At 45.9% G+C, this 22,782-nt stretch overlaps 1 protein-coding gene across 1 annotated transcript in view; it reads right to left on the reverse strand.

Moving 5' to 3' along the window:
• Positions 1-22,782, reverse strand: part of Rftn1 (raftlin, lipid raft linker 1) — a 197,230-nt gene that overhangs the window by 20,841 nt on the left and 153,607 nt on the right. Inside the window, exon 7 of the mRNA XM_051153046.1 lies at positions 20,095-20,210. Coding sequence (XP_051009003.1) covers positions 20,095-20,210 — 116 coding nt within the window. The remainder of the gene's footprint in view (positions 1-20,094; positions 20,211-22,782) is intronic.

Here is a 22,782-nt window from a genome sequence, read left to right on the forward strand (position 1 = left end):
TCTTGTTCTCTCTAGCTCTTTGTCTCTGTGTCTCTGTCTGTCTGTTTCTCTCTCTCTCTCTGTGTCTATCTGCCTGTCTCTGTCTCTGTCTCTGTCTCTGTCTCACAATGGAGTCCTGGCTGTCTTGGAACTCACTAAAGACCATGCTAACCTACTGCTATAACACTAACGGAGAATGACACCATGCCAGGCTTTTTTCTAATCTTAGAGCTCTTGCAAATATCTGTCCATCTACAGTAACTCTTGGTAATTGTGTTCTATAATGACCACTAAATTGGTAAACATTGAGCCACTTTCCCCAAGGGAAATGCAAGGTTGGATTCTTAGTAGTTTCTGTGTTTTTGTTACCTAACCAACATGTGGCGTTGTTTGTGTTTGTTTAATGACACTGTATTTTCCGTGTCCTGCTGGTTTGTGATCTTTCAGGCAGCAATGTGTAACTAAAGCCCGAGCAATCTCATCCAACACTTGCATTTGCTCTGTGAAGCACACCACAGCTTTCTATGCTTAGGAACCTCAGCACTGTTCTCTGGGGATGTTTTCAGGAGTGAAATCACCAAGGATGCCTGCCATGGTGGCACACGACTTCAGTCCCAGCACTCAGGAGACAGAGGTAGGTAGATTCCTGTGACTTTGAGGCCAGTCTGGTCTGTATACAGAATTCCAGATCAGCCAGGACCATGTAGTGAGACATTCTACAGAAATAAATCGCCAGTGAAAAGCAGGAAAATGTGGCACAAGCAGACCATGAAAAAGGCATTTGTTTGATATGAGCACCAAACAATGAGGCAGAACGTGGCTTTGTTTAGCTCCAGCTGGAACAGTGAGCACTGGGTGGTTCAAGTGCTGTGCTGTTCGCCATATACTTGCAAAGGGCCATGAGTGCACCATATCAGGGATTGATTCTGGGGCCATGAATAAATTTTATCAGGCAGGTGAATTCAGTAACTTTGACTATAAGGACCAGCTTGATCTATTTTTTATCTACATTCTTCCTTTAGTGTCATTTCCTTGGGATTTTTCAGAAACTATAAACACCCACATCCAAGTACTCTCATTTAGAAGTTTTATTTTTTATTTTTTTAATGTTTAAAGGGCCCACTGGATACTCCTCCTGAAGAACAAACCCCAGGAGTAAAAAATTAAAGCAGTACTTTTAATTATGTAAAAATCCACCTGTGTGACAAAAGACACCACATGTAAATTCAAAAAACAAAATGGGTTAAAAAAAAATCTTACATACATCACATCATAGACAGAATTTTTCAAGCTGACAAGAAAATATGATCTAAATTTTAAAATGGACAGGGCTATGGCAATGAGGGGAAAAAATCAAGTAGCCATTAAACACACCAAAAAGCCGTACAGTCCTGTAATAAAATAAATGCAAATTAAGCTACCCTGAGGCACTACTTTTTATACATCCAACCTTCAAGTGTGACAACCTACTTTGTTTATCAGGCTGTCAGGAAGCAAGCATCCTCGCACACTGCTGATGGAAGGGCAAACTGAGTCAACCCTCTTAGAGAACAACTTGACAGCATCTCTCAGAGTTACAAATACATCTACCATTTACCCTTTGACCGACAATCTTAAGTTCTGGGAACTCGTCCTGTGTATAAAAAATGGGGGGGGGGGGAGGAATGCAAAACTATTTACTGGAGAACTGTTTGTAGTAGCCAGCCACTGTCAGCTACACTGGTGCCTCCAACAGTGGACCATTTCAGCCCTGTGGCTGTACACAGCTACAGCATCCGGCAGATATTTTTAAGCATCCAAGAGTTGGTAGTTTACCCTAAATTATTTGGGTGGGACTGGTATAATCAAAAGGGCTCCTATAAGGAAGAGGCAGGGAAGAGAATATGACAAACTGGCGGAGACTAGAGTGATGCAGGGAAGGGTCCGGGGGACCAAAGGACTGAGGGAACCTCCAGGGGTTGGGAAGGCAAACAATACATTATTCACACAATTCTCTAGGAAGTCTGATGTGTGCCCATCACTGTGGCTGTAGCCTCTTGATTTCTGCTGTGGCCTGAATCTGAAAGATCTCCTGTAACGCTTTTATTTTGAATGCTTATTTCTTATCTGGTAATTTGGAGAGGCTACAGAGCCATGAAAGGATGGGGCCTCGCTGGAGAAAGTCGGTAACTAGGAGTGAGCCTTTGCAGGCCATAGCCAAGCTCCTGGTTCCTGCATAGTCTCTGCTTGATCTTAACTACCCTGTTTCATGGGCCACAGGGTGTGCACAGTCTCCACTGCCTGCTCCCACCATCACACTTTCCCTGTTTTACAGTCAAAACCCTCAGAAATCATGAATTAAAACAAGCCTGTTTTTCCTCTTAAGCCATTTGCCCAGTATTTTGGTTGCAGTATTGCACAATTAACTAATACAATGTTTAGTTCTGTCTTCTTCTGAGAGTCTGGAGCTATTAGCCAAGACAGGGTGAAGGGAAACGCAGGAAGAAATAAGGCTAGGAACTGGGCTCCCTGGTGAGGCAGGGGAACAGAGGAGGAGGACACAGCACACATGGGGATCGTTTTCTCAGATGAGGAAGCCCAAAGGTAAGGCAGGAGAATTCCAAGGTGAAAAGGGAACATTTCACCTCTACTATCCAATGGGAAGTAGTAGGACTGTCAGAAAACCCCAGACTGTCCCTTAGTGTCTCAGAGAGTAAGGCTTTGCCAGTACCGCAGTTCTTTTATGAATCTCCAGTCAGGCAAGCCAGCTCACACTGGGCACTTGGAAGCAAAGCCGTGGAGGCTAGACCACGGTGAACAGGCATATGGGCTGGAAGGCCATGGACAATGGGGGAAGTGGGACAGAGAAGGAACAACTGGACTCTGCACCCTCTCTGAGGGGAGGGAAAATCTCCCTGAAGCCAACCCTTCAGAGAGCCCTGCTATCTGCTCTCCCCCAGACAGGACAGAGAGAGAACCTGCCAACCGGAGGGAGGGACAGACTGGCTGGCCGGCTGGAGATGTTGTTTTCCTCTTTGTTTTTCCCACAATGCCCCAGAAAAACATTTTGCTGATGTGTAATTAGGCTAACATAATAGATCCTCAGAGAACAGCCATCTCATTCAGACAACTTTGGTTCTCAAAACCTTCAAAGGGAATAAGGGTTTTGTGAGGGTTTTTTTTTTTGTTTGTTTGTTTGTTTGTTTGTTTTTTTGTTTTTTGTTTTTTAAGTAGGAAAGGGGGACAGATAAAAATATATGTAATCTGTAGAAAATCCCAGTTTTCTCCAATTCTGAGACTCTCCAGCAGCCAGGGCTAGTTGCATGCACATTTCTGCCTGGCTGTCTCCACCACACAAGAATGAGGGCAAAGTGCAGCCTTTCAGGAGCTCAGTACAACAGCAGATAATAGATGTTATTATTATGTGAAGTGCATTGTTTATAAAATGGTCTCTGCTGTGACCTCCCTGACGAGGACCCCTTACAATATGACTGCAGCTCCCCCACTTAGAGGGAGCATCCATTTTCCCGCCTCCCAGAGCTAATTCTGACAAACAGAAGTTGGCAGCTATGACCCCAAGAGTCTAAACCTCGGCCTCAGAGGGCTTTCCTACATCTGCCTCCTCTCCCAGAACTTTTCCTATTTGGTGAAGACAAGCCTAGGCCAGCCTGTTGTGTGATGACAGAAAAGGAGCCCATCCAAACAAGCAGACAGGTACAAGACGCCATCTCGGACCAGCCAGGAGTCAGTTAAGGCCTCAGAACCAGCAGACTACCTCAAGGGGTAGGGGTTGACAGGGAGGGGGTTAGCAGGGGCCGGGAAGCAAAGTTAAATATCCCTATTTAGATTCACTAAGTTTCAGGGGCTGGAGAGATGGCTCAGAGGTTAAGAGCACTGTCTGCTCTTCCAGAGGTCCTGAGTTCAATTCCCAGCACCACATGGTGGCTCACAACCATCTAGAATGAGATCTGGTGGCCTCTTCTGGGTGCAGGTGTACACTGTATACATAATAAATAAATAAATCTTTTTTTTTAATGGCCTGGAGAGATGGCTCAGCAGTTAAGAGCACTGACTGCTCTTCTAGAGGTCCTGAGTTCAATTCCCAGCAACCACATGGTGGCTCACAACCATCTATAATGTGATCTGATGCATACTGTATACATAATAAATAAATCTTTAAATTCACTAAGTTTCAGGGTGCTTTACCAAGTGGCAGATGCTAGCTGGTGTATTATCATTATTCTAGCAAGAGGCGCCAACATGCAAGCAAATCCCTAGTAGGGAAAAAAATAATCACAGTGAAAGTCACCTTGTTTGACTGGAGAGAAATAAGGGAAACAACTAGTCCTCAGGGTGGGGGTGGGGAGGGCACTCAGCACTGCTCATTTTTCACCACCAAGGCTGGCATAAGTCCCCCTCACATCCTTCATGCCAGGCACACTGTGATCTTGCATTTCCTCCGGAGCCCTGATGTCTAATTTATGGGAACCTACATGAAGCCAACAGCATCCCCAACATACTCTGGGAGGGAGAGATAAAAACTCAAGAGAGAGGAAGGACACCCCAGCTCCAGCCATTGCCTGGCATCTCCTACAGAGCCATGCCTAGCTGGCAGGAAAACCAAACCTGCATGTACAAGATAACACCTCTCTGGATTCTGGGCACCTGGCTAGCCAGCTGCGGTGTGTGCTTTCTCTCAGTTGGGCAAAGGAACAGGATGAAGGAGGCCACGTGCTGTACCTGTGATCGGCGCTGCCTGCCCACGTGTGGAGCTGGCAGAAGGAACAGCAAGCAAAGAGTGTTCAGCGCACAGGGCTCCCAGAGCACAGGAAAGCTAATGAGGCTGGGCGTTTAGAGGTGGACAGCGCTGTGGCTGGGGCCTGCCCATTAGCAAGGGGCAGATTCCTCTTAGCACAAATATTAAGTAGCTCAAAGCTGCTACACATTGTCAGCCAGCCCTGCAGAGGGACCACATGCAGTGATGGCCCAGCCCAGGCCTCAGAAGCTGTCATCTTAGGCAGCCTGAAGCAGAGGGCAGGTCTCCAGTCTCCTGAAGCAGCTTTGCTTGATAACAATTAAACAAGACACATTTTTCTCCATCAGGGACTTGCCAAGTCCTTACCACTGGCTTTGATGGGTAAGAAGATGTTAACATTTTTTTTTTCTGGGAATAAGTGGAATTTATCAATTTGTTTCTCTTTAGACAAACTGGAGTATTTCTAACCACCACTTTCTCTATTAGAAAAGAGAACTAGGACTGGAAAGGAGATTTTCCTAAAATACATAATTAATTAAAAGATAGTACTTTTAGAGTGGAGGGCTTGGGGAAGAGAGCTTGTTTGTCTACAAAAATTCTAAGACCTAATATAGCTACAAAATAACCATAAAATGCTAACCCAGAAACCATGCCAGCATAACAATTAGTACACAGTCTTAATGGGGGAAGATGTGGAAGTTCAGGGTCAGTCCAGTAGCCTAGCCAGCAAGGGCTGAACCACACAAAGCGCCTGTGATTTTCCTCACCCTGGTAAACTCAAGGTACCACTTTCCCCATCAGGGTCGGGGCAATCACAGTCAGTCAATATTCGCTTTTGTGCTGACCCAACTGTCAGTATCATGTTGCTATGGTTACCAGCATTTTAGCTCCACTCTCCCTTCATTTTCCAACTAAATTACACTGCTAATCCCCCAGCATGTCTTCAGAGGACCCAGCTCTGATACAAACATGTCTATTAGTGTTTCAAAAGGACCCAGACACTTTGCATGAGATATCCAGCCTTCAGGACATGTCAAATTCCTGACCTTTCACTGATGCTCTTTGATTGTATCTATCTCTCACTCCTTTTTTTTTTTTTTCCAGACAGGGCTTCTCTATGTAGCCTTGGCTGTCCTGGATCAGGCTCGCCTCAAACTCACAGAGATCCATCTGCCTCTGCCTCCCCAAATGCTGGGATTATAAGCGTGCACCACCACGCCTGGCTCTACCTCCTACTCTTGAGCCCCCTCCTCAGAGGGAAACCCAGCAGAGCCTACTACAACAGATGTACTACTGGGCTCCCATGAGCATTTGGACTGTGACCCACCAAAGGTGAGCTCATGAAGAGGGAAAAACCCCTCAAAGTCAAGAAAGTTCAAATGTTCTTGGAGAGCCTAGCTAGCTTGGGAAAATCTTTCCACCATCCTCTACCCCTGCCTCATCAGGCCAGCATATGGGCCACTGAGCAGCTCTGAGTTCGTTTAGGGTACGCTCCGGCACTAATACACCACTTCCACAAAGGCAAGGAGTCCACATCGTTCCTGGGGACCCCAAGGCCTTATGTAGAAGTGTCTCCTCCAAACGTCCTTGCTGGGTGAGTAGAAGAGTCTGAGCATGTGGAGGGTGAGTTCTGCAGCCCCGACTTATAGTCTCAAAGTGTAATCAAAATGATATATAAAAATAGTGAGACATGAATTCGTCACAGATAAGGCAAGTTTATCCACCAGGACTCTCCCCCGACCCCTTTTTTCTGGGGAACTTCCACATTTTGTATGTGGAAGTTGTGAATACATTCCCATACAAAAACTAAGCATAGAGAGCCATGTACTTACTTTTCACAGCGCCTTCAAGGCCACTGGGTACCTCTGTAAAATGACGGAACTGGCCACATGCAAATCTGTCCTTTTTCTGCTGTGTCACTGGTGAGTGTGCTGGTAAGCCATCTTATAAGAAGACACTCATCGTATGTTGTTAGGAAAAGGCAAATTAAAGCGAGATGCCTCCCACACATGTTGGGATGGGTGAACTCTAAAACACCACTACCAAAGTATAGGCTAGAAAATGAGACAAGAGGAACTCTTCAACCACTGCTGCAGGGACTGCAAAGTGGCACATCTACTTTAGAAAACAGTTTGGCAATTCCTTACAAATTAAATACACTTGCCTGCTATCTATCATATGACCCCCACAGTCACAGTCCTCATTTTTACATGTGAGCTAAAACCATCTGTCCATATAGAAACCTGCATATCCGATGTTCACAATGGTTTTATTCATAAAACCCAGACCCAAGATGCTCTTCATGGATAATGGATGGATAAAACCAGTATCCCTGATAATGGACCACCATTCAGCACTGAGGATAAGTGAGCTGTCGTTAATGACTGGTCAAGATGCACATCTGAAATGATTCTGTGGACCTCAGGAGCACTCTTGTGCTTCAGCCTCAGTGGCCCTGCCAGATGCCTGCCTCACACTGTCTGTCACTATTTGGGTGCCTCCCAAATTTCAACATAAGCACCCTAGGAAGGCAGGAAACAGAATGAGGCACAGAGGCACACTGTGGGACTGTGGACAAAGACTTCTTTCCATTACAATATATCCTTGTGCCCTTACCTTTTATGTTGATTAAGTAGTTCTGGGAATTTCACCCAGGGCACTATGCATGCCAGGTCTGCACTCCAGTGCTGAGCTACACCTCCAGGTCTCTTTTTATTTTTACTAAAATTCTTAACTTGGGCTGGGTACCTATGATCCCAGTTTTTGGCAGACGGAGGCAGGGGAATTATTGTGAGCTTGAGGCCTTGGCTACAGAGTGAGGATGTTTCAAACCAATACATTTTTATTGGCCAAGTTAACTTCCAAGGAGTGACAATGAGTGAACGCTTGACCACATCAATAGTCCCCAACCTCCTGCCCCGGTTCACCTATACTTCAGGTCTCTTTGGAGAACTGTTTGCCCCACCTTCCTCTACGTGACTCAAATTCTTCATATGTTAGAAATCATCAACTGGTCCAGCTTTGTGGCTATGACAATGTACTTGAGACTTGTTATTTATCTGAGAAATGGTTGTTTGTTTATTTACTTATTTGTTTATTATTTTTAAATCAAAGGAAGTTAGCCTGCTGGGACTCTTATTTCCCAAACCTTCCCCCTTTCTCTTTGCATTGATTAGCTAATTATATCAGAGTGTAAAGTCAGTTCCTACCAACGGAACGAGACAGTCACCACCTACATCAGGATTAAGAGACAGAGGCTCTTCTGGCCCCGGTGTGCTCACTAGCTCGGTTCGGGTCCCAGTGCACCCCTTCTGCAGAAAAGAGATTGCCTTGCTGAGTTGTTTTTGCACTGTCCATGCATTCCTTAGTACAACAGGAAAATGACTCCTTCTTTCTGATAATTTATGAAGTTATTCATTTAAACTTTTAAAACTTAATTTAATGTATATAGATGTTTTGCCTGCATGTATGTGAGTGTACCACATACATGCCTGGTGCCAAAGAGGCCAGAGAGTTCATCAGATTCCTTGAGACTATAATGACAACACTGTCATGAGCAACCATGTAGGTGTTGGGAATGGAACTTGGGGCCTCTGGAAGAACAGCTAGTGCTCTTTAGGCACCATCACTCCAGCCCTGAAGCTGTTTTTTGGCTCATACTTGTGGGTCCTGACCGTGCAAGATCAGATGGCTTTGCTTAAGCCTCTAGTGAGAGCCATTCTTTCTGCATCATAACACGGCAGAGACACAGAAATGGAACCCACCACGTGTGTGTGGAGTCACCTCACTTAACAATAACATCCTTCCACCAAGAACTAACTCTCTTGGTGAGACTACTAGTAGTCTCCCGAGTCAGGAAGGACAGGGGCAGCCAGACATAAATATAATTCATAAGAATAACAACTCTGGAGTCTAGAAACCAAGACAAGCCCCCCCTGGACTGCCCCTGCCCATGCCAAGGATTGTACAAATTCCCTCCAACAGACAAAGAAAATCAGTTACCTAGGACAGACAAGGAACCATCCACTCCCTTCAGGGCAACTTTCCCTTCCATTCTATAATAAAAATCCCCTGGAAAAATGCCCTAAAAAAACCAAACAAACAAAACCCAAAAAGCCAAGGTCTCTTGAGTTTCCTGGAGCTCACTCTCTGTGGAGTGCACAGAAGGCACTCTCCTTTTAAATAAATGCTTTCCTACTCATCTGAATCTTGCGGTATTCTTTTCCCAAGACACAACCTAAACATCACACCATGGGGGAGAGCCTAGAAAGTCTCCTGATAACACACAAGTGTCAGAGGGTAGTTGGGGATGGGCAAATGGGCCCCTCCTCCATAGTCAGCAGCTTATAAAACCAGGAACTAAAGCTCCAGGACTGACGACTGCTCTAAAGAATGAAATCTCCAGCCCTGGGTGGAGCCGACATTCTCAGCTGCCCAGGTCAGAAGATTATTATCTAGCAAAAAGAAGCTTTCTGGTAAAGAACAAAAACATGCATTGTGTCCCACCCATAATGAAATCCAAATGGGTCTGTCGATCACCTAGAAAAAGAAAAAGAAAAGAAAAAAAGTCTTTCAGGGAAAGCAGCCTGTTCTAGAAGCTATATTTATAAAACTTACATGAGTGCAATGGTCCCTCTGTCCACTGTTCATCCTCAAGCTTTGAGAGACTGCCTCACTTTACTAGGCAGCAGAACCTACCACCTATACTAAGGCCAGTGTCCCATCTGAATTCTTCCAGTGGAGATCAAAGAACCAGGCAACTGAGGGGAAGACAGAGATATTTCATACATACACACACACACACACACACACACACACACACACACTTTGCAGTAGACCTGCTTCTTAATGGTGGAGCCATCACTCAATATTGTCACACTGGAGACCAAGCGTCTAGTGCAAGGCCCTTTGAGAGACATCAGACACACACACACACACACACACACACACACACACACACACACACACACACACACACACCCCTTGTAGTGGGCCTGCTTCTTAATGGTGGAACCATCGCTCAACATTGTCACACTGGGGACCAAGCTTCTAGTGCAAGGCCCTTTGGGAGACATCAGATACACACACACACACACACATACACACACACACCTTGCAGTGGGTCTGCTTCTTAATGGTGGAGCCATCACTCAACATTGTAACACTGAGGACCAAGCTTCTAGTGCAAGGCCCTTTGAGAGACAAGCTGCGTTCACACCACACTATGGCCATATGACTAGCAAAGACCATATCCAAGATGTCAGCTAGTAAGGAAAGCAGTCAGTCGTACAGCACAGGGAAATGTCCAAACTCAGACTGAGCTTCTCAATGAATTTCCCCCAAGGCCTCTAACAAGGCACAGGCTCCTGGTAGAAACTGATCTCAGCCTTGTGGGGGCCCTAAGTGGAGGACTCAGCTGAAGAAACTTTAAGAATGAAAGTGTGTGTGTGTGTGTGTGTGTGTGTGTGTGTGTGTGCGCGCGTGTATGCACATGTGTGCTTGTCTGTCTGTCTGTTTTGTGTGTTTAAAGACCTTACAGAAGGCTGGTATGATGGCTCAGTGGGTTAATGTGCTTACTGCTAAGCTTGACAACCTGAGCTTGATCCCTGAAATATATATAATGAAAAAAGAGAAGTGACTCATACAAGTTGTACTCCGACTTCCACAGGTGAGTCACACATGTATGTATACACACACACACACACACACACACACACACACACACACACACACAGGACCTACACATATACACATAAGGCAAATGTTGTAAAGTAAAAATCAAGGTCTTATATGATCATTTCCTAACTTCCTAATCCCAAACACATCAGGGCAGCTGATGCCCCACCCCCAGCACACCCCATGTCCACAGTTCACTTTGTGTGTCAGCTCCACGGTGAAGATGGACTCTTTCCACCCACCCGCCCGAGCTACAACATCCACCCTCTGCAGCTATAGCTGCTGGTCTTGGGGCCTGAGGCCTGGACCACCCACCGTTCTGAGGCTTTGGTCTTCAACCTCTGGCACCGGGAGGCTCCATGCCCTAGGATTTAAGCGTGTACTAGCTTGAGCCAAGGCCTTACAATAAATCTCATGGTGAGTGTGGTCGTACACAACATCCACTGCTAGTTGTTTCCTGGGAGAATCTGATACCTCACCTTCCTGTCATTTGGGGGCATACATCATAGGTTCTATTTAAAGACTTTGTTTATATTTAAATGTGTGTGTTTGCATATGTGTGATAAGGGATGTGTGTGCAAGTACCATTGGAGCCCAGAGGAGGATGCTGGATCCCCCCGGTGCTGGAGTTATGGGCAGCTGTAAGCTGAGAACTGAACTCAGGTCCTCTTCAAGAGTAGTCTGTGCTCTTTATCCATTGAGCCATTTCTCCAACCCCAAGTAAGAGTTTTTAAAAGTGAGGCTGGAGAAATGGCTCAGCAGGAGAAAGCACTTGCTGGGCAAGCATGATGACCCAAATTTGAATCCCCAGAACGTTAAAAAAAAAAAAAAAAAAAAAAGCCAAATACATAGTACAAGCACCCATAAAATTCCCATGCTCCTACAGGAAGATGGGATGCAGAGAAAGGCCAGCGATCTGTGTATGTGGTTATAAACAGGAGAGGCCCCATCACAAACAAGGTGAACTGTGAGGATCACCGCCTCAGATTGTCCTCTGCCCTCCACACAGATGCTACAGTATGCACGTGACCGCATTCTCACGCCCCAGTGCATTATGTGCACACCCACCCTGCCACTGCACTAATTGCAGACTTGAGCCCATGGTCACGAGGCTCTAACTTCCTTTTGCCCCTCTTTCCACCAGAGTGGCGTGCCTGCCTCATCCTTGCATCAGCGTTGCAAGGAGCTCAGAGCAGGTCAAAGCCTTTTTCTGGAAGCGTTGCTGGGTCTCAGGTCCTCTCACCCCACAGGAAGCTTGTCAAGGATGAGAAATTATTGATGGATATGGAAAGGCCAGGAGGTGGGGATCCATTTTTAATGCCCACGTTCCTTCTCTTCAGTCAGAGAATCAATCCTTCCTGCCCGAATTTTCTCCATCTATTACATTCTCCTGGTTGCACACACACACACACACACACACACACACACACACACACACACACACACACACACACACGGAACTCACTGTTTATTTGCCAAATGAATTTTTCAAAACATTTCACTGCTCATATTTGGAGTAAAACACCGATGTCAGATATAACAAAATGGAGTTTATAAAAGAAATGTTTAGACAGATTAAAAGTCACATTCTCTCTTCTGTTGCCCCGCAATCCAAGCTGGCTTCTTCTTAAATACCTTCCTTCACGTTGCCCGGGGAGGACCATGTGCCTCTCCAGTGGCAGACATTTCTGTCCTAGATAATATCCTTTTCACTCCCAGATAACTTTGACTCCTGAAAATGATGTGAGTCTGTAACTCAGGCCTGGCCAAAAATACCTGGGTGCAGCTCAGCAGGTGCTTCCAGAAAAAGGCTTTGACCTGTTCCAATCTTGGGCGTAAGAAAGAAAAGGAAGTGCTCATGTCCCGTCACAGTTCCCGTGTCCATATGTGATGCCTGGATCTCTGTAGACACTTTGAGACTAGGATCATAAGGGGAGACCTGGCAGACAGTCCAAGAGCCAGGAGCACGAAGTTGCTAGTCCCCTGGTGATACCCTCACGCTGTTGAAAGGACTGACTTTGCGGACCCCTCCTTACCACACCCCAAGCGTGTTGCTCCCTCCCGGTGATAAAGTGAAATCCCACTCCTGCGACTACTTCTACTGGCCCTCCTGCTGTGAGGACATCCTGATGGACATGGATGAACATCTTGGACCGTTAGCCCCAGGCTCTGTTCATCTCCCCTCATTCTAACCCATCAGCCCAAGGCACATGATGTCAGCAACAATTATTTTGAGATGGGACTCTTATGAAATCCCTAATCTCCAATCTCCAGCTCCCTTCTCCTGCCTTAACTACCAGGTTTTCCAGGCTCCTACGTAACACACTAACAATGTCAGCCTTGGAAACACATCCATGAATGGTGTGCCAGTTTCTCAGGGCAGCTGAATGGCAGAGCACAGGCCTATCACACATGAAGCCCCAAGGCTAAGCCCCGGCACCATGAAGTAAACAAATTAAGCCTGTGAGACTGCTGATGCTTCTCCTCACAGGCAGCATCATACCACACGCAGCTGTATTAGATGGAGTCCTGAGAAATGACCAACAGGACGTCCACAACCACATTGTTATCTGCATCTACGGAGATGTATTTCCGGAGAACTGGCTCCCATGATTATGGTGGCTGGCAAGTACAAGATTTGCAGGGATGGGCTGCAAACTCCAAGACCAGATGTGGCAGTCTAGAATTTGAAGACAGCAGTGGAAACAGAATTTCTTCTTCTGAAGAATCCAGTCCCTCAAGGCCTCCGGCTGGTTAGGTGAAATCAGCCGCACTCTGAGCGAGGAATTCCGTCTCTCCCTAATGTGCATGTTAACTATATCTAAGAATACCTTCCCAGCAGCATCTGCCCGTCTGGACAGCACTCAGGTAGCACAGCCTAGCCACACCAACACCAAATGCTAAGCAGCAAAATAGTTTTCTGTGACTCTGTTCGTTTAACACTTCCTGCGACACTTCTGTGTCAGTGTGTGTGGAGTGACACAAGGCCCTAACAGCAAGAACACGGTGGGGACATAGACACTGCTGCCGCTGCTGTTGTTTCTCTCTTCTTTATCCCCGTCACTAACTCTGCTGAGATCACACCTTTTTCTCTACCATCTTGTGAACAAACATATTTTTTTCTCTGGGAGAGACAAATGTGAGAGAAACATTATTTACACTGGGTAAAGTTCCTCCATTTTGGTTGAACAGCAACAATTCCCTAAACGTCAGGACTTTGGGCCACATAACTCTTGTGACTTGTTTTGCTACATGCCAGCCCTCCTTACCCTACTGCCTGGCCCCCTAGGTGTGCCTGGCCAGGAGAGATCACCTGACACTCTTAAGTTCATTCACTGTATCTTTGGCAACGGACAACTATGGACCAAAAAGGGGAAACTTTCCCCTTCCTCTGGTTTCTAGACTAGAGACACACACACCTCCCTCTACAAGATCCTGCCTCCAACCCAGTTAAACACCCTGTGCTGTCATTCAGGTGCCCTTGTCTGTCTTTCCTTTTTGAAGACCTTGGATATATGAGATATGGAATGGCTAAGTTGGCAGTAGATCCTTTAACATGTAATAAATGTTGGTAACTTGCCTTCCAAGGCATCCTGAACATCAGAGCCCCATCTTCCAGAAAAGGGATTCAGCTTAATGATCCAAGAAACTGGAATGTCATGGTCAAGGTGAGGGGGACACAGACTGTTGTGATAAGGCCACCAGCACAGACCTGAGGTTCTGAGAGCTTCGCCCAAGCCTCCCACATGCTTGGCATGCTCTGGAGTGGACAAGGATGGAGTTACCTCTGGGAGAGATTTGTGTCTCACTTCCTATCCTTTCATAGGAATGACAACTCACAGAAAATCACGGACATCTCTTGACTGTGGCACTAAAAACTGTGGTTTTTAAACCAAAACAGCTTTCTTGGAGAAATCACGGCAATACAATATATGCCAGACAGTTTGAATATTGCCTTTTTTTTTTTTTTTTTAAAGCAGGAGGTGGTAAACTTTAGATGTCACAGAAATGGAAGTTACACTGGGGTAAATTCATGTGGTAAATCCTTGCATGAATATTTAAAGAGGTGGTTGGGAGCTTTTACAAATGAAGACAGATGCCCAGAACCTTGCAGGAAGTCACAGAGGAAAAGTGAGAGCCATGACATTGTCGCAGGAGCTTACAAGGTGAAGGAGATTCAGTGACAGGAATAGTATCTCAGTCTCTTGGGACAACCTGGAGTAAGGTGGAGATCCACAGGGAGGAACAAAGGCCTGTCTGAAGCCACCACATGGTGTGGTCAACCTTGGACACAGGAGACAGGAGGAGGCATGTCCAGGGATACCCTGACATTTTCATGACAGGCACCTTACACATGAAGCCTTCTGACATACCAAAGCTGGATGACCTTCCAAATGTAGAGCAACTTAACCATGATTTGACATGTCCCAAAAGAAGCCAGATGTGAGGGGTGAGGCGATGAGGAGCCAGGCCTGTAATTCTGGCACAAACATCACGAGTTCAAGGCCAGCCTGAGCTACAAAGGGAAACCTGGTCTTGAAAACTAAGGGTTGGGAATGAAGTTCAATAGCCAAGTGTTTCCTTAGGCCTTGGGTTCATCTACTAAACCACTAAACAAATGAACAAACAAACTGCCCACAAGGTTCTTTTTCAGAGAGCTAAGGTGACTCTTTTGAGGGCTAAAGTCATTTTTCAGAAAACTGAGTTGAATTTTTTTGGAGGCTGAATAATGTACAGTATAAACTTGAGGTGTGGAAGATGAAATCATGAAAATGAGAATGAGGCCACCAGATCTCTCTCTCTAGTCTGAAGAAGCCAGCACTGCTCTGTCACTGTGCTCACACATGGTAACACAGGATCCCATCCAAGAGACCCCAATTCAAACGCGCTGGCAACAGATGTCCATTTGGTTTTCACTGTAGCTGACTTTTCCTATAGACCTACCAGCCACTGTGCCCAACGTTAGCAACTGTGAGTGCTTACCCAGGGCACTGGGACTGGAACCCAGGACCTCGAGCACACAAGACAAATGATCTACCCTTGAACGGCATTCACAGCTACTGGTTTCCTTTATGAGACAGGATTTAGCTAAGTTGCTTAGGCTGGCCTTGAACTCTGTAAACCAGGCTAGCCTTGAGCCTGTAATACTCTTCTTGCCTCAGCCTCCTGAGTAGCTGGAATTACACTGATGTCTGGCTCATCCACGCTTTTCCTACCAGCTTATGTTCACCAGACCTCATGAGAAGTACTGGTGAGCTACAACAGACTCCAGGGAGAGAGGCGATGCTGGCACTTACTGATGCAAACAAGAACTCCTGGGAAGAACTGGTCTGCAGAGACTGACTGATTGGAAATGTGGTATTATAGACATCCTGGAATGTCACAGGCCCAGAGGCTAATCACTTACTGTTGGCTAGCTCCTTTGCCCACCTGAGACTAATAGATTAAAACCTTTAAAAAGCTATTAGCCTAGGAGGCCCCTTGCTTCCACCAACCGGAGAGCTAAGAATGCCACCAGACAGCATCTTAGGCCTATAGAAAAGTGTCCTCCATCTTACACCACCTCTGTATTTTAAACTTGCCTCCATTTATGACTTTCTTTGGTCTCTGAAGCTATAAAACTTCACAAGACTGCGTCCATGTCACAATACGGAACTTGGGGTAACTTAAATCTGTGTCCCCAGGCCATGGTCTTTCAAAATGGGTCCAGAATACACTGTCTCTTACTCCCTTTAAGATGAGGGCTGTGTTTGTTGTGTTGACAATGGTGTCTAGATTCTTCTGGGCTGTTACCTCCAGATGTATAGTCCCAAAGAGGCTCTTGGTCCACCCATCCCTTTCTTTCCCTCTACCTTGCTTTCACTTGCTCTTCACAACCAATTATCCTGTATACTTGGACTCTAGAGTGAAAATCTTCCCTTTCCCCCACCTTACAGGTGTTCTTCGGGGGGCTCTCATCTTTCTCCCAGTACCTGGCACTTTAGGCCATGGATTTACAACTAAAAGTAACACAGCTGTATTCTCTTTCTTTCTTTGAGACCTGGTTTTAGTATATAACCTGGCACCATCACCCCCCGGCAGTCTTTCTATTTGTCTTCACACACTCCCTAGCCCAGATTCTTTTTAGATGAAGGCCAAGGTAGAAGGTGGAGATTTGTGTAATGACTGACAGCAGGCAACGGATGGACTACTGTTTAATAGTGGCTCTGTGTGCCAGCACCTGCAGCCACGGTTTTCATTTTAGTTTCTCCTGGAGCATGGGGATTAAAATAGTCTTTCTATGTAGCTCAGCTTGGCGCTGAACTCTGAGCAGTCTTCATGTCTTACTCCCAAGAGCTGGGATTATAGGTCCTTGTCATCACACCAGACTAGAGTTTCTTCTTTGATTTGTCTCAGCTTTGAGACAGTGTTGCCAACATCTACTAACAAAACTGAGAAATGGAAAGAGGGAGGGAACGGTTTTCCTTTCTACATTGAGTGGCTGAGCTGGGAACTGGAGGCCCATACCTGCACAGGTTCCTAGTCAGCTTCCTGCTCTAAACAGGGTGCATTGTCTCAGTGCTGAGAACAGCCAGCCAGGCAGGCCCCCTGGTGTGTGTGTGTGTGTGTGTGTGTGTGTGAGAGAGAGAGAGAGAGAGAGAGAGAGAGAGAGAGAGAGAGAGAGAGAGAGAGAGAGAGAGAGAGAGAGAGTAAAGGGAAGTGGAAACACTGTGACAGAACTGGAACAGGACTGAGATTGGGGTAGACTAAAAAGTCAGGGTATGGCAGAGAAAAAGCTGACAATAGCATCTCATAGTCATGTCTGGCAGAAATGAGGATATTCTAAAGAAACATTTGTGGCTGTTAGACTACTAAAACAATGGACCTCCAAAGAAATTGGAATTCCCCCAGGAATTTCATACTGGGAAGGAAAAGGCCCCAGCCAGAAGGGAACTTGTCTCCCAAAATTCTAGCATTACCATATAGTTCAAGACTGAAGGCCAGGGTGCCATAGGCAAGGTGGGCGGGGCCACACCTTGACCAGGATTAGATGGTGTCTTAATTTGTTTCTTATTGCTGTGATAAAGGCCATGAGCAAAAGCAACCTGTGCCCGAAAGGATTTGTTTGACTTCACAGTTCACAGTCTTTCATCAAGGAAGGCAGGGCAGGAACCAGGAGGCAGGAACTGAAGAAGAGGCCATGAAGGAGTGTTGCTTAATGGCTTGCTCCCCATGGCCTGCTCAGCTGGTTTCTTACATACCCCAGGACCAACCTGTTCAGCCATGCTACCACCCACAGCTGGCTGGGCCTTTCCACATCAATCAATCAATCAATCAATCAATCAAGAAAGTGCCCTTCGGGCTTGCCTTCAGGCCAATCTGACAGAGGCATTTTCTCAACTGAGGACCCCTCCTCTAACTGCTGTCAAGTTGGCAAAAACCTTACCACCACAGATGTCAAACTTTTATCTCACTTTGGGACCATAAAGACAGTCTTGGGGAGTCACTGAATCTTTTTGTCTCTCTTTCCAACGTGGCCACATTGAATAAATCCTTGTTTTCTGGATTACACTATTAATCTGACTCTTGTAATTGGCTTATTGAGGACAGGTGGCCAAACGCAGCTTGGGGCACAGGTTGTGACCCCCAACTTTGATAATATCTAGAGTCCAGGAGGTTAGGGGTTATCCTGGGAAGACAGTTCTTGTCCTAAAAACATGGGCAACCACAAGTGAAGAGAAACTCTTATGTTTGGAGCAGCAGCTTCTCAGAGCAGCAATGAAGGAAATGGCAAGGCCCAGAGAAGAGCTTATGTATGACTCTATAACCCTAACAGACGGCAGGTGACAGACTTCTAGGACAGATGACACCCTAATTCTCATGTCCTTAAGGAAGCCTATAGGCCCCAGCTACCAAGGCATCTGTAGGCTACTAGTGGCACTCCCCACCACCACATGTATAATGGGTACACCTTACATAAATGTGCCCCTCCACCCACTCGCTAAGTCACTCATCAGCAAGATGCCTTCCTCCCTTCCTGGCAATGCAGTACTTCCCTTCCACTCCTGCCAGGAATCAGAGGCGGCCTGACTGCAAGTACATACTATGGCATACTCAGCTATGACCATATGGCATGAAACCCTCCCCATTCTCACACCTGTAAGAAGGGACCCCACTCTCTCGCATGGGCCTGAACTCTCCTCAGAATGCCCGCTATGCCGCTCACCTATGGCATATATGCTTATATGATTCTTATAAATCCAAAAGGACGATCTGTTTCATTGTGTCCTCTTGAGCTGCAAAGCCATCACCTTTCAAGTACCTGTCTACGCTTAAGGAGAAAGACGTTTTGTTTTTGTTTTTATAGGCCAAATGGTGGTGAAGAGGAGATGCAGCCGAACTTGGGATGGCGTGAAAGGGTTCAGGGACACCCATGTGTCCCAGAGAGGGGCTGACTATGGGTCAGAGTGGGTGTCAGGTGGATCCTCTTCAGAAGGCCAAGCCTTCTGCAAACCTGTCTCCAGATGGATGCACTGTGTCGGTATCAAGCTCAAAGGGTAGGAATCCTCAGAGTTCTATCTTTTGACCAACATAGGCAACTCACTTAAGAGGATGTTATAAATGCAAATTCGTGGGACCGGGTCTCAGAGGTAGTGTTACAGATTTAGTACTTTGTGCCCTACCTAAATTTACCCTCAGTGCAGAGATGGGGCCTCTAAGAAGCAATTGTGGTTACATAAGGTCACAAGAGTAAGTCCCTGATCCATTAGGATTAATGTCCCAAGAGACGCAAGAGAGCTCATTGGCTTTTGCCCATATGCATACTCAGAGTGGCTGTCTACAGCCACATGAGAGCCTCGAAGAGAAACAGCCCTGAGTGGAACCCTGACCTAGGACTTTCCAGACTGCTGAATGGTACAAAATCCCATCTGTGGCATTTTTGTTATAGTGGTCCTGGCTGAAAGGAAATGTCCAGGGTGGGACCCAAATATCTATGTTTGAGATACTCTGCGTGTGACTTAGATAGAAGGTCATTCTTGAGAAACACTGGTCTAGTTATGGGCTGAGACTGGCTTAAAACATCCATTCCTCATGGCTGGAGAAAATCCAGGCAACCTCAGAGTGAACACTATTCCAAAGACACGGACTGAGATTTCTCCTACCCAGAGCCAGGTATGTAGTGGCTCATGGTCATCACATGTCAAATACGACCTGCAGTACTCGGTGCAAACCTCAGACAGGCGACTCTAATTGTGAAAGCAGCATTTACCTCATCTGATCGCTGAGACCCAAGAGTTCCTCTTCATTTCTTCCAAGGATGGTTTCCAGGAGCTGGCCAGAGCCACTACCTCTGAAAACCACGGAGCTCTTACCATAACAGTATTATGAACACGCCTCTGTGTGTCACTTGCATTTACAATGAATGATATGAACATAACCAAAGTGGATTCTCTTTGCACCTAATGGTCTAACATATGCAAGGATACGTGGTTTTGGGCTTTTTGTTTTGTTGTTTTGGGTTTTTTGTAGAAAAAAAAGTGGAAGCCACCCCAGCTTGAGGATAGGGTATAAAAGAATTACAGGGTCCCCACAGGGTTTTACCCAGGTGAACTCCCTTTCAGAAGAGAGGCACAGCTGGGCACCAGCCTCGCAGTTGGCTGGAGCAAACCATCAAACACTCTCTCCCCAGACACAGGCAGCAACTGGGGCATCGCCACACTTACTTCCAGGGCTGTCCATTGTTCCACAACAATAGCGTCATAGCCCTGTGTGGTTTTGCTATCTTCTGTGGAGACAGCTTCAAAGATGAATACTCCATCTGTCGGGCCATAGAAGGAATCTGTGGAAAGAACAACAACAACAAAAAATCCGGTTGGGCAGGGTTGGGGTGGTGGTGGGGTGTAAGCTCGTCTGTGGCAGAAGTCTTACAAACAGCAGAAATTTTCACTGCATTCATTAATAATTCCAATCAGAACATCTTTTCAGAATGTTAATTAAAGATGGCACACAGAGCCGTGGAGTCTAGCCCCCATCGAAATGAATGAGACTAATTTACCTCGCACTCTTGAATAATATATCCTTGATTTTATGAGCCCAAATTTTGTCATCGGCAATCACCATCAGATTCACGTGCTCACCTTCCTGCCATGCTCCCGTGTCAGCATGCACTGGGAAGAACTTACCCAGGGCAAAACACAGCCGCTTACACAGATTCTAGAGGAAAACTACACTTAGGTAAAGGAGACTTTTTTTGTTTTTGTTTTTGTTTTTTTTTAAAGGCAGGATAGACTGAACACACCAGATCTGAGCTTGTCTGTTGTGCTCCGGATGCCTTAATTCTGGGGCGTGGCAGGTGTGGTGTCGTTGCTGTACCAAGGATACCTCTGTCAGCCCTTGTCAAGAGTCAGGGTTCGGGAGGCGGGTTCCCAAATGATTTACCATTGGAAATGTTCCTGGGGCACTGCCAGAGTGCGGGTATGCAATTCAACAAGCCTGCTTGGGACGGTCAGCGTTATCTGAGAATGTCTCAGTGATGAGGTCTATAGGGGCACAGGGCAGAGCCTCTGACATGCAGAACATGTGCCTTCTGCCTTCTCTGGAGCTGTGGTGCAGTTCCTCCTAGATTTGTTTAGATAAGACTATGAGAAAGAAAAATGATCTAAGGGTTGGGGATTTAGCTCAGTGGTAGAGTGCTTGCCTAGCAAGCACAAGGCCCTGGGTTCAGTCCTCAGCTCTGGAAAAAGAAGAGGAGGAGGAGAAGGAGGGGGAGGGGAGAGGAGGAGGGGGGAGGAGGGGGGAGGGGGAGGAGGGAGGAAGAGGAGGAGGGGGAGAAGAAGAAGAAGAAGAAGAGAAGAAGAAGAAGAAGAAGAAGAAGAAGAAGAAGAAGAAGAAGAAGAAGAAGAAGAAGAAGAAGAAGAAGAAGAAGAAGAAGAAGAAGAAGAAGAAGAATCTAGATGCTGGTGCCCTGACTCCAAGCAAAGGTCCCTTTTATTGATTGTGTGCTCATCCGTGAAGCTAGAATTGGGACAGATGCTTCTTTTTGCCCTACAGTCTATTTTGCAAACTCTGCTCAGTCTCAAGGAACTGCCTTAGCCTTGCCCCCAGCTCAGTCTCTAGAAGAGGAAGGGGACCCAAGCTGCTTTACTTGCTCCTTCTACTCCCAGATAGGCAGAGAGGGAGAGCCCTGCAAGGAAGAGAGCTCTAACTGGAAACAGAACTTCCTGCCACTTGGGTGGTGGGCTCCTGGCCTCACGAAATGGAGGGAAATATATGTCTACTTGTTATTGAGGCCACCTACCCTGTGGGCTTATAAACACACACCAGCTGGCTGTTCTGCGCATTTTGGTATTCTGTACTCAGGTCCTCATATTCACAAAAGCAAAAATTTTACCCACCAACCTTTTTCTAGCACTCGCATTAAGTTAATTTTAAGTAATTTTATAAATGATGCTTACAGATAAATACTCTTGATGGACATTGATCATTGTTATGTCAGACTAAAAGTAAGATGGGGAGCATCAATGGGGGAGCATCAATGGGGTGGGCTTTCTGGGGTAGGCACTTCAGACCTTGTCAAGTTGCTCTCCAAGTCTTCTGAACAGCGTCAATGCTCCTCTGTCCCCACACCTCTGCGGGCATTGAACATTTCCTTTTTAAAATTTGCCAATTTGATAAACAAGAGAAATCGGATTTTAAAAAAATTAGCCATGAAGAATTAATGTCTAGTTTGTTTCCTTTGCTCATTTTAACTGGGAATTTTAGAGCTTTGGGGTATTGAGAAACATTTTTATACATAAATGGTAAGAGTAGCCCTTTGTTTACTTTTGTTGTTGCAGGTAACTTTCTCTGGTTGTTGGCTTTTTAATCTTAGCTGTAGAGAACATAAAAGCTGCAGCAGGTTGTAATGTGCTCACAGTTCTGAGTCCTTTTCTTAGTTACTTCCAGAAAGCACTGGCACTTCCATGAATGCCACCATGAGTCCTGGGGTTTCTGGTTTGTCTCCCTTCCCTCTCTGTGACAAAGGAAACTATCATTATCATGATGTATCTTATTACAAAATGTTCTTTTCAAATAGTCACTGCAAATTTCAAGTAGATCTTGGGGGGTCTTGCTGGGTCATCAGCCCAGCCAAAAATGACAAGACCAGGTTCTATAAGAGACCCTGATTCAAAAAGTGCAGAGGCTGGAAGAGGTAGACACCTGAAGTCAGCTATTTCCATATAACACACACACACACACACACACACACACACACACACACACACACACCTAAATAATGTAAATGCTTATCATAGAAAATGGTTAAATGATCAAATCATATATTATCCTAAAAACAATACCATAGGAATTTAATCAGAGAATACTTAAGAAACAATATTATGGAGAAAAAAAATACAGACACAAACATTGTC

Source organism: Acomys russatus, chromosome 11 (assembly GCF_903995435.1).
Source record: "Acomys russatus chromosome 11, mAcoRus1.1, whole genome shotgun sequence".
In the NCBI taxonomy this organism is placed as follows: Eukaryota; Metazoa; Chordata; class Mammalia; order Rodentia; family Muridae; genus Acomys; species Acomys russatus.